This window comes from Sipha flava, unplaced genomic scaffold (assembly GCF_003268045.1).
Source record: "Sipha flava isolate LNK unplaced genomic scaffold, YSA_version1 130_pilon_pilon, whole genome shotgun sequence".
NCBI lineage: Eukaryota > Metazoa > Arthropoda > Insecta > Hemiptera > Aphididae > Sipha > Sipha flava.
Window position 1 is genome coordinate 1107990 of NW_020271756.1, and position 13409 is coordinate 1121398.

Consider the following 13409-nt stretch of genomic DNA (forward strand, 5'->3'; position numbering starts at 1 on the left):
ATCTAAGGTCGCATAAATTTCAATTACGCCCCTAAGATTATGTAGCACAAACTATGATACAAAAACAGACTTTACACAGCATAAAAACCAACATTCTAAATCTAGGCACTGGATAAATTTCATTATACGTCATATTCGAACGATTTTTAAGAATCGGACTGTACGCGTTTTATAATTAATAGTATTCGAACATCGTTATTAACTAGTCGGAAAACAATAAATTGAAATCTTGTTGAAAACCAAATCGTTCATGATCTTTCAAACAGAAAACGAACTTTGTACGCTTCAATCTCCACAGAAGTAATAACATTAATGTTTACGGACGACTGATGTCAGTCAAACTTCAATTCGAAAATGTTTTATTGTTCGTAGACACATTGTCATCAATATAACAGTCGTATTTATCGCGGTTTCCGGCTTCCGATTCGTTACAGAAATGTATTAGGAGAATTAGAGAGCGACAGTGTAAGACTGACGAAGGTGAATCCCACTTGAATAATTAAGCAGATGAAAAAAACGGGTTTTAACCCATCACTTTGATCAGCGATGACGACATTCGGTTGAAGTTCGTTAGAGGTATATAACGATTAAAAAGTGAGATTTCCGTTAGTGTTCACCGGTTTTGTTTACATCCCGACGAAAGTAAATCGTACGGTAGGTTCCTATTTGTTTAACCGAAATCTTCGAGAAACGTACACTGCAGGACATTGTCGTTGTGCAATTTATATCGGTAGACGTTGGACAATTATACGCATTTCCCGTACTCACCGGTTTGTTCGGTCAACATTAACTCGTTAATGTTTTTCAAACAAACCGAATCAAATGCTTAACGTACGATATAGTATTATAATACATCATCAAACGTTGGCGATATAGATGGGTACTGAAATATTTTTACTGCAGCAGTTCCACGAAGTAGGTGTTAAAAAGTTTACACATTTTATTGTTATTTTTTTTAATTTTTTTTTTTTATCGTGAACACGAATCTAAAATCGTATTCGTTCGAAATCAGTGTATTACATGGAAAATTTAATACTGCACACGCGGTTCGAACCAACCGAGCCATGAACTCTGAACTGACCAGAAAATCCTGGTCGGTACGTACTTCGCAGACACGCAAAGATAATTGTGCAGAGATTATATATGAGTGTTTGGGTGTGTGTGCGTGCAGCTGCACGGGATCCGCGTATTAAGGCGATGGTGTGTGATATTTCACCTGGTTATGGTCCAGCGAACTCGAGGGAAACCTAATAAGGACGTACTTGGATATTTGAGATAAAAAAATAAAAAAATAAAAAAAAATGAAATAAAATAAAATAAAACACACGAGCGCGCGCGCGCACGTTTCAAGGTTATTGTTACCACGGTGGTGAGCAGCACCGTGCCTGCCGTGTGCACAGGTGTATACAGTGCATTTTACGAGTGCGTCTATAATAGTAATAATAAGTAAGTAACAATATATATATCGTTTTACCTTCATCCTCGGCACGAAGACATGGGTCCGATACAAGATTTACAGCGAAAAATTTTCACGAACAAAAATCGTCTTACGATCCCGCGCCGCGCACATGACTTACTTATCCTTCGGTTCTCTTTTGTGACAATTTGTTGGACGATTGATATGCACCGCCCGTGATCGGGTCCCATTGTTCGCGCGTTATCCCCGTAACACAAGAAGACCGAAATCATGTTGCAACTTCTCCGGACGACCTTATACGGTCCGACGAGAAAGAGAAATGCATATAATAGTATAATAATAATAATATAATAACTATACTTATATATATATATATTAATATTTAGTAATAATATTTTATTCTTTCATTTCCATTTCTCGTTCATGGCTGTGTTCATAGCACGCCTGTGGATAATTTTATATTAGTATCTATTTGATCAGTGGATAATCGCGTGTTGATTCGAGGGACGAGACAATATTTCCATTTTAGAATCTGAGTGAGGCGGGAATGTATTATTTTAGATATATTCCTTAAGCACAGTAGTATCAAAACTCAAAAGTATCAATACTAAGAAATAAATCCAAAATTGAACAAAAGCGGATCCGCAGTTAGAAAACTGTGGGTCAGGCTATTTCAAGAGACTACATATTAGGGTTGAAACTGGATTATAAATATATACCTTGAAACAAAAAAACAAAATATTGTCATATAATAAGTTTGGGGAAGGGGAGGGTGACAACTGAGACATTTTCCCCAGTGTAGTATTAACTTCAACCTACAGTCGGTAAACTTTAATATATAAGAGTTTGAGAAGCCAATTTTGTCAACTTATATTTACTGTGGGTCAGCTAACCCCCCCCCCCCCCCTATATTCACCCCTGAAATGGAGTCATTCATCCTTATCAAAATATGTGATGGCTTATATTAGTCAAATTATTATTTTGAATTAAACTTTGTATCTATAGTTAATCACAATATAAAATATATTTTTAATCGAAAAAGTCGTTTCGTAACATTAAAGTGTGATAGCTTGTCGTAATATTGAACACTATATATATATATAAATTATATTCACAATAGTCCTGTAATATTCTTAATAAAGTGTAAAGTGATACCATAAGTGTAATAAACATTGAGCTAACCGATTTCGCTTAACATTAAATGTTCTTAAAAGTTCCTTTGCTGTATAATCATTTGAATTTTCTCTTGGGGGTAGTCATCGAGAATGAGTAAAAACTTTGACACAATGATGCTGAAAGCAGTTTAACTAAACTTAATTAAATTATATAAATCGAAAATAATATTAATTAAAAATAGAAATATATATAAATTATTCGCTATAATTAAAACGTTAAATATCGAAGGGAAAACAATTTTATATAAACATATTGAAAAAACGAAAAGAAATGTAGCTAAATTTCATTATTTTTCTGATTTTAATTTAGATGCTTGCGTAAATATGTTTAAAATTACATAAATTATCAAATAAAATGTTGAAATAATGAGTAGTTTTACCTTCAAAAAGCAGCGCCAATCGATTCATTAGCATTTCTGTAATCAACATGTACAACCCGAGGTTTGCTAACTTTACAGCTGTCGTTGATAAGTAAACATAAGTGTACAGCCTTTAAAGATAATTATAGTGCACTAGCCATTAGACATTAATTAAAATGTCACGATTTATTGTTTTCATACAAAATTACAAGATAGCAGATCATTATAGTTTTCATTCATTATTGTCACCGTAGTCCGCAGCACGTTGTGATAGTATATTTTATATATATATATATGTGCGCTACTGATGTACTTTGAGTTTGTTGAAGTTAGTCAATAATTAAATTATAAACGTCTACTAAAAATCCATACAAATCGGAAAATTCGATAGGAAATTTACGAGTAAAAGTTTGTAAACCATATTAATTATTAGTTATTTATAACCCGTAGATTTAATGAGCGCCTTAAAATATCAATTAAAATAATTAAATAACTACTATCGACTTTTTCACAATAATTAACAAGTTATTATTATGCTGAGCGAACTTTATAAACCTGTCCATTCTGTTATAGTCCACTGAACTTGTTTACAATATTACAGACAAATATTGAACGCGCGTTTTTGCGAATTTTACAAAATTTAATTTTCTATTTAAATAATTTTATATAAAAATATCAAAATATATTTTCTATATTTGTACTGTTTGTGTTTTTATAATGAAATTAATTAACAATTTTTCCCGTACGTGTTACGATTCAACCATTTTTTTTAATTATTTAATGATATTTTACCATTAAAGAAATCTCTGCGTGAGTAATAAGCTATATGTTATGATGAGTGGAAATAAAGAGTGTAGAATAATTCATAAATGACATCAATTGAATTTGTTAGTAATTATTTTCATGTATATTATACATTTAACAAGGTTAAAGTACGCTTAGTACATATAATGTTATGCGAATACAAAAATTTTCAGAGGTACTGTAGTAAAAAAAAAAAACTTAATTTTATAATGGTCCATGATTAATACTGTAGGAGTTAATTAGTGTCGTGTTGAAGTATCAAATAAAAAATCTGCACAGAATATGTATTAAACCATAAAATAAAATGCGGATATAGGCGATTGACGATAGTGTTTTGAGGAAGTTGAAAAATATATCATGTTTAGTATACTGTGTACATGTATAATATTTACTTAATTTACTTATAATTATTATTATTATAGTTATAGATGTGATATTATCTATAATATTTCGTTGTAATTAAAAAGAGAGTTTAATAATTTCCCATTCACCACTTCTTCTATAGGATCAATGTCTACATTATGCATGCATAAGACATACGGAAATATTGGCTGTATGTTTTTTTACTACATAATTAATAATATATCCTATACAATTTGTAATCGATTTTGAAATATTAAACGTGGAGTAAGAATTTTTATTTACCATTATACTTAATTTTTTTTTTTTTTTATAACATCAATAACAGAAATTGTTATGTAAGAATAATTTTATATAGTATATAAAGCATTTTATAGTAAAAAATTGAAAACAACAAATTTAATTTATAAAAAAATCCACCAACAAGAAAAAATATAATACACGAAAAGAAAGAACCAGCAAAACAACTAAGTTTCATATTTAGTTACCTGCAGGTAAATTAGTATAAAAACAAAAGAAATGCATTAAAAAAGTACGATTTAATGCACTCATAACAGATAATTTTTAAAAAAATGCTCTAAAAAGGTGCTCTTAAAATTAATATCAAAGAAATTTGTTTTGTAGTTACATAAATTATTATTGTTCTTATAATTTTACTTTTCATATTCTTGCCTTGAAAATTATTTCGAAAAAAATGAATATACAATCTTAATAGATACATTAAAAAACATAACCATCTTCTTCTTCTTCTTCTTGGGGTTTATCGGCTATTAAGAACATCCCGTTACACATCCAATTCTCAAAAACATAATAAATAATAAAAATTGAAGTACAACGAGGCAAAATAAATATCTAATTTTATTGTTTAAAATTAATTTTAATTAAGTTGTTATCAAATGTTTTCCATTCTTATATAAAAATAACTTGAAAACATAAGAATGTACTAAAAATATTTAAAAATGCTTTAAATAGTAAAAAAGATATAAGAAAAAAAAGTACAAAATAGAAATTACATTTTTTAATTCCTTGTTGTATGAAATGAACATTGTACTTGGAAAGCTACTTTTTCGGAAAAAAAATGCAATTCGCATTAAAATCCGTTTTCAAGTAATAAGTAAACGTGTACACAATCTATATACTCGTAATATCATCTTCGACGAATAACTTCCGACGCAATTACTCAATCACAAACAATTTTTAGTGGATTTCAACTTTTACCCGCACGTGAATTGCGCTTGTTATTTATAAGTTATAAATTATAACTATCTATGAAAATTCAACGTGACCGAAAATTAATTATTTTTGACGCGAGTCGTTAATTAATAAACAAACGACAACAGCACGACATGACCCGATGAGTGGTGCCTGTACCACGATAATATTAAAAAAAAAAAAATTTCGATGATGAATGTACAAACCCGGTGGTCAAATTTTTCGATATTACTCCGACGAGTAGTTTAGAACGAACAAACGTGTTCGATTGTTTTTATGAAATAACGATATCACCTCCGGACCATTAAACACGAACGAACATTATAACACGATGATAAGGCCCCGCGTCCATAGTACTGCGAGCGTAGACATAACTTATCTCGCAGTGGCGGCTATCGTCGCGTGGCTGAACGCGTAACACCACTGCGTACACCCTGTAAAATAGTTACGTCACACGATTGAAATGTAATGCATTGTAAACTAACTCGTCGGTTAACAATGGCCGTTACAGGATAAATCCCATTTACGTGGACGACGAACTGCTGCACCAGCACCATGGGACGTGGAACAGGAACGGTAGTTCCGGTTACGACAGCCAGCCGCACTCGGACCACTCGTCGAGCCTGGACAAGAACTCGCCGCCGGGCACCAAGTGCCTGAGGTCGCCACCGCCGTCGCCTACGGGCAAGCTGTCGGGCGGTCAACTCGGGGCCGTCACGGCGTCGTGGCTATCGCCCATCGAGGAGGGTGTGGTCGACGTGCGCCTGTTCGTGCCGCGACCCGTGTGGCCGGGGCACGGCGGCAGCGACTGCACGTACGCCGACCACGGGCGCATACCGCGGGCGAAATGCTGCAGGTCGCACGACCGGTGCCGGTGCCTCAGCAACGGCAACGGCAGCATCAGCAGTAGTAGCAGCAGCAGCAGCAGCAGCAGCGTCGACAACGGGCAGCGGGCGGCGGCGAAAGCGGTCTGCAGCTATTCCGGGTACTCATCGGCATACGGAGGGTCCGGCAGCGGGACGGTTAGCACTAGCACGACCACTAGTGGCGGCGGCGGCGGGGCCACCTGTTCTTGTTCGGACGACGCCAACCAACCGTCGTCGGGCATCGGTTCCGTCAGCAGCTTCAACAAGCAGTCACCGCTGACGTTGCAACCGCCGCGTTTCGGCATCGGTACCGCGGGCCACGTCGACAACAAGGCTCTGGTCAAATGCGCCTGGAACGCGGCCGCCGACCTGAGGCTCAACCAAAAGACTGATAACCTACACAATGTGAGTACGACCGCAAACTATTTTACGTCGTATCGTATGCTGATGCGCCGTATATTGTTTAGTTGCTAAGCTTAGAAATTATTGTGTAACATACCCCGCTACGGAAAAATCGATTTTCCCGAGTTTAGGCAGGTGTACAAATTACGATCACAAATCGTTACAATTGAAATAACAATCGATAGGATATTTTTGGAGTTGTATACATACTTTGGTGATACTGGGGTAACTAATCTAATTCGTACGACATTTACAGCCGATTATCATCACGTGCTTTCACGTCCCACGGTCTTTGATCTTAAACCGCGGATCTCACTCCAAGAATCGTTCGTCGTCCATGCGACCCTTTTTGCAACATTACGTGACGTGTTTTTTTTTTTTTTTTTAATAATGTTCGTTCCCGTCCGATGTTTTTTTTACTCGCGTGCGAACGTCATTGCGGGCCAGGTGAGATCGAGATGTGGTGCACTCGGTGCAACGGTGCGTGGATTAGCACAGCGTTACGTTTCAAGCCAAATCGGTCAGGTTTGGATAAACTGTTTTCAAATCATTCGCTGAAATACGACCCGGGATCGCAGCGCTATTGATTCGCTAATATTACTGTTCGCGGACCACTTCCGTTACACGTATCGTATCGTTCTTTACGCATTTTCCTTTTTAACTGAAAAAAAAATAGCGTCTAAAATATGTTTTTGATAAATCGTTGATTAGTGTTGCGATTTTTATTCACCGACAAATTTTCACTTCCGGATTTACGACCGCACGTGTCACGAGATACATCGATGTCTTGCGTCATAAAATCCAACGCATCCCCGTAACGGTTCGGACGAGGTAAGCCGTTCGCAATTCACGTGTAGGCGATTTCAGCACATTGCGTACGTGCGAGTTATAGACGACATCCGTTGTAATTGAATAATTGGACTTTTTTTGCTAACTTTTCTTACACGCGCTATCAACGAGTTTTGTTGGCGGAAAAAAACACTAGACGCTTGTAATATATATCTTGGGAAGGGCAATGATTCTGGTTTTGTGGCGCACGAGACCACTCGGCTGAGTAATTATCGAGATGACCGATAAGCGAGGATGTGCACACGTGAGCGTTCTCCGCACCCGAGTTTTTTGTTGAGATTTTGAAAACGATCATGTAACAAATCTAACGCAAGACTGATTAAATACAAGCTGTAATCATACTAACCAGACGCTAATCCTGAATTTATTGGATCACACGGGTTAGCGAACTTACCGTGAAAAATAATTAAAAATTTACATAGCTGGTGCATATAATATTGGTCGTACTTACGAATTACAAAATCTCGTTAACAAAATCTTACAGTTGCATACAACGTGGTAAAACAGTTTGGTGTTCGTGTCAACTTTTTAGAACACTATCCGTAATGTTTCTCTTACACACGAAAACCGTGTGCAGGCTCTAAAATTGAAATTAAAAACTATTGCATAACGGTTTGAAAATATTGACGAAAGTTTGATCGACACGCGAAATCTTTAACGACAACGACAATAGCGTATAACTTCTCCCGCGGCTCCTCCACGCCCAGTATGAATTTTCGTTACGCATTTTTAATCCAAACATATTACAATAAATACATATATATATATATTAGATATATATATATATATATATATATATATATGTTCACAGAATAGATGACCTATGATCATGACCAGTTATTACATTCGAGCTCTAAAACACCTATACAGTCACGTTGTGTGTACAAAATAAACGAATGGATTTGCATCAACCGTTACTCGTCATGTGTACAGGGTGTATGCCTGAAACCGTTATATTGTGGTAGAACAATGCAATTTCGTTTGGCATCATGGTTTGCAAACCAGCGATTAGTCATCGCAACGAATCACTGTTTAAAATATCTTCATAGTGGACATTTTGTAATTCCCCACCGCGTTACAGAACGCCTCACCATGTGTATCCGTGGATATCTCCATCATATTATGGATAATATTGTGTGAATAAAATTCATTTGTTACAAAATCTTGGTGGTAATAAAACGTAATTCGATCAAATTTTTTTAAATCTATTTTTTTTTATAACGCACTCTGTACAACGGTTTATTAATCGATATCGTATCGTTTTTACTCGTAATATGCAATGTTGTCGTTGTACATTCTTATGTTATATTTTTTTAATCGCTACTTACACAGAATAAATATGTAGATATTCAGTGTTGTGTTTTTTTTTTGGGGGGGGGGGGCGTCCCGAATCTCGAGCCCCAGAAGAAGAAAGGTTAAAAAGTTAAAATTTTTAACTTTTGAAATTTGCTACAAAGGTACAGTGAAATTCGAAAATAATTTATATCATGTGGTTATATTGTTTATTCGAAAATATATGTCTGATGATACAATTATTAATCCGTACCTTCCATATGAAGATTTTGTAATATTATAAAATCACTTTTTTAGAAAAATTTTAATTCCTCCCTCCACGCAAAAACTTTGAAAATAAGCCATTGCATATATTTATAAATATAGGCTACGGACGAATGTATATCTATTTCCAAGTGTGTTGTAATTACACTTTTCGTTTTCAGACGACCTGTTGTCGCACGAATGAACGCAAGCATGTGTAGTAATAATATTTGCTTCGAAGTTAAACTGTGTTATCGAATTTTTTTTTTTTTTTTTTCATCATTCCGGATGTAACGGACACTTGTGGCAACGAGTATTGCTATAATACGTCTTTGATTATTACGGCACTTGTTTTCAACTCCTTAATTTTCTCCATACACGCGTATTTGTACTATACATTAGCAATAAAACGTAATGATTACGGTATTGACAACGAATTGATGCTCCGTCCTTGTAACAAATTATTATTTATTTGTTTCTCTTCTGCATGTGTACTGCACATCTATAATAAATGTTTCGTAAAAAAAAAAAAGAAAAAACGATGATTGAAATTCTTCTCTTATCTAATACGAAGTATTTAAAACAATAATTACGAATACGATATTATACCACCCCGTAATAGTCAATTTCTGATGACAATAATTATAATGAATAATAATATGTTTTTATTTATTCAATGTCATATAGCGTCGAAAATAAACTGCACAAAATAACACCCTACAAATGTATGAATGGAATATTTAGCTTAGTGCTTTTACACTTACGTCCAATACACGCGGAGCACGATGCGACAACTCGGTCGTGTATTATATTGTGTGTGGTAAGAAATTCTCACGCTCACCGCCATATGTTTAATTCGTATATTGTATTCGTGTTGCAGCCTTGTGAGCATATAATAAAATACAACATTTTATACTGAATTCCGAGGCATATATTTATAGAATTAAATGTGTACACAATTATACTATCCACTCAATAATTTAACGAAATGCCTTAGTCATGTAAATAAATGTCTACACATATTATAATTGCAAAACAAACAATAATTTATTATTAATTGTATTACTATTTATTGTTATTGTTATTTGAATATAAATACTAGGATAGTAAATCACTTATGATCCTCCAATAATGTAAAAGTAAAACATCCATTAGTTTGCACTTTTAAAAAATAAAGGTACACGTTTTGATACGCGAGAGACGTAATTATCTTAATTGAACAATAGGCAAACAACAATATAATTTATATAGAATAACAATAAATTAACAATAGTATAATTAGTAAGAAAATACAGTTTTTAATATTATAAAAATATTCCATTCATTATCATTTGCTTGCCGCGTAATATACATGTAGTGTAGTGTCTTGGCAATTAACTAAACGCGTTTAGGTACATAGTAAAAATTACACTAAAATTTAACTCTTTGACTATTTATCTAAGAATCCAGTAAAATCAGTAGTGTACTTACAATTAATCAATAATTTTTTTTTTTTGGGGGAGGGGGGTGCTATGTCATCATAATTTTTTTTTAATAAATCAGTACAAAATAGTCAAAATTAAATTTTAATATATTGTACCATCTTCTTATGGAAAAGTGTAATTTCATTAGTTATAAACTATATAATAAACTCTAACTTCCTTCTTTTATTTTCCAGTTTGTCAATAACTTCATTGGTAGTAATATTTGAATCTTGATGAATCGATAACATAACAAGGCCATTATTTTTTTTTGAAACTAAATGTCCATACAATTTATAATGTTCAATTATGAATTATATTTTTTGAGAGAAATTTTAGGACAAATTTTTATTATTACCTACATCTAAAGTAGACTGTGTCGGTATCAATACATTTTGAGTTACTTTATCCTGTTATAATGATTTATAATAACTATTCTAATACATTTTTAATTACAATAATATAATATGTATATATATATTTATAAATAAACATTTTACTTTTTGAATTTTAATAAATACATAGTAAAAAGTTTGATAATTTGCCGTAAATAAACGTAATATATTAATAAATGTTTAAATAATTGAAAGTTCTCGTAGTTGGCAAGAGTTAAGCTTTCCCCTTCAGATTATTTTTTATAAATTTAAATGCACACCTATTATTTATTTACCTACATAAACAAATTAAAATCTACATAATAAATTAAAATATTGTTCTTAAAATTACGATTTAAATACAACAAAATAATGGTGGCTTAATAATTTGTTAAAACCAACCGCTTGGCAAATTTATTATACAATTTAATTTAAACATAACCCATATCAATGCATAACAAATCATTTAAATACAATTAAAAATATTTCATAAAAATACTGACTTTGTCTTTGTCTAATTTTATTTTAAAATAAGAGTCCAATAGTTTCAGTTTTTTTTTTTTTTTTTACATTGGCTCCATTTCACGACTTGGATCAATAAATCTGTACACAAAATAATAACAAGCTTATACAAACTCGAAATTCGATATTGGCAGTGCTGTAGTAGAGGGTATACGGCGATATATCTTTCGATCATTACGAATAAGCACCGTATACCATTTGGTTATGGTTGTATACTATCTGTTGTAGTGGAAAATAAAAGATAAAAGAAACAGAATAAAATATATATATTTACATATAACATGATAACAAGAATAATATGAGAATAACGCGATTAAAATTTGTCCATCAAGAATATTTAATCATTATTTAATTTTCAAGATAAACGATCAACAAAATAAGTGTAGGATATAGTAATAACGATAAATCTTCATCCAACTATCTCCACAGTTAGTAGACAATCATTTTTTTGCGAACTACAGGTCACAGCAATAGTCATTAGCTTGTGAAGTATGTAATATGTTTCTACTTGCACAGTCGAAAACACCAATATTATCATACCCAGGTTTTATTATGATAGTTTTCATAAAATATTTTCTTTTTCTCTTTCACCTTTCACTCAACTATTTGGGGTCGGTTACCCTTGTTCTAAACCTCCACTCGTCTCAATTTTCTACATTCCCAACGCACACACTAACAGCCCTCGTATTATTCTCAATCATATCCAACCATCAATTTTTTGGTCTTCCTCTTTTTCCTTCAACGTTTATTTTCATAACAATTCTTAACTACATTTGTTTCCTATCGTCTCATGGCATGCACAAACCATCTCGGTCTATTTTCTCTCATCTTGTCTAATATAGACGCTACACCAATATTACCTCTCACATATTCAATCCTTATTCTATCTTCTATTGTCACTCCACTCGACCATCTAAGTATTCACATTTCCGTAACACTCATACTTTCTTCTATTCTAAAATAGAGTTTTATAAAATTAATAAAATTTATAAATTTTTAAATTTTTCCTTTATCCTAATATATAAAATTCCTGTAATTGTTGTCAAAGTTTTTGAACAATTTGATACAAGGTAGTATTAACTCTCCTGATTTGTTTTTCCTAATTTTTTTTAGAATACCTCAACGACCTTCCCGATCTGTTGCTTTTTTGTGTTCCTTTTACCTCTACTAATTATCTTAAAAATGATCCTATGGGACTCTTCGTGTTTTTTATATCTATAAATTACTGCCTAGCTTTTAATATTTATCATAAATTGTACAATTAATGTGTATATTTGTTCTATACCGTATATGTAATAAAATAAAATAAAATAAAAATTAACAAACTTTAATTTGATCGAAATTTAAAAATTTGAGGTCTAGAAATTCTCTGGGAGAGCGGATAAAACTCCCCTTCTATTATAAATACGCCACCGAGAAAAATTCCTCATTGTAAGTAAAAAATAAAAAATAATTAGTACACATGTATTAGACGATTCTTTTGACGTGGGTCAAGCTGTACATCTGTAAGAAAATATGAGCAATTCATGTTTTAATCTTTATGAGAATTGTAGTTTTTGAAAAATGTATGACCATCATCTCTACGCATAAAACGAAAAACATTTACAATCCGAGTATAATACAAACGTTTGTGATGTTTTCCTAGTTTCCTACGATCACAAAGCCTATACAAATACGTCACGTTAAAAGAATCAACCTGTATAATGTCGCACAGAAAACCGTTGCAATGCCATTGCTGGATCCGTTGAAATTGTAAGAAAACGAGCACACGATTTATGCGCGTGCATATAACATACGCTTATCCATACGGTACACGGTGCTGCACGCGAGCATGTAGTAGGTATTGTGTACGACAAAATCCGTTGTTGCGAGCATGCGCATATTTTATAATTTTGCCGTTATTATTAAAACGTAATTTTACATCTGCGCCACCATACCCGGAATATTTAAGAGAACGGGAATTGCGGACGATCGACGCCGTCGCCAACAGATTATAAATCTATGCCCGAACACGATGCGATATATTGCTGCATTCCATTTATTGTATTAGTGAAAATGATAAATTTACTTCGT

At 33.1% G+C, this 13409-nt stretch overlaps 1 protein-coding gene across 1 annotated transcript in view; it reads left to right on the forward strand.

The window, feature by feature from the left end:
* LOC112694565 overlaps positions 1-13409 on the forward strand; it is a 58163-nt gene that overhangs the window by 10207 nt on the left and 34547 nt on the right. The window contains exon 4 of the mRNA XM_025570079.1: positions 5839-6598. Within this exon, the coding sequence (XP_025425864.1) occupies positions 5839-6598 (760 nt within the window). The remainder of the gene's footprint in view (positions 1-5838; positions 6599-13409) is intronic.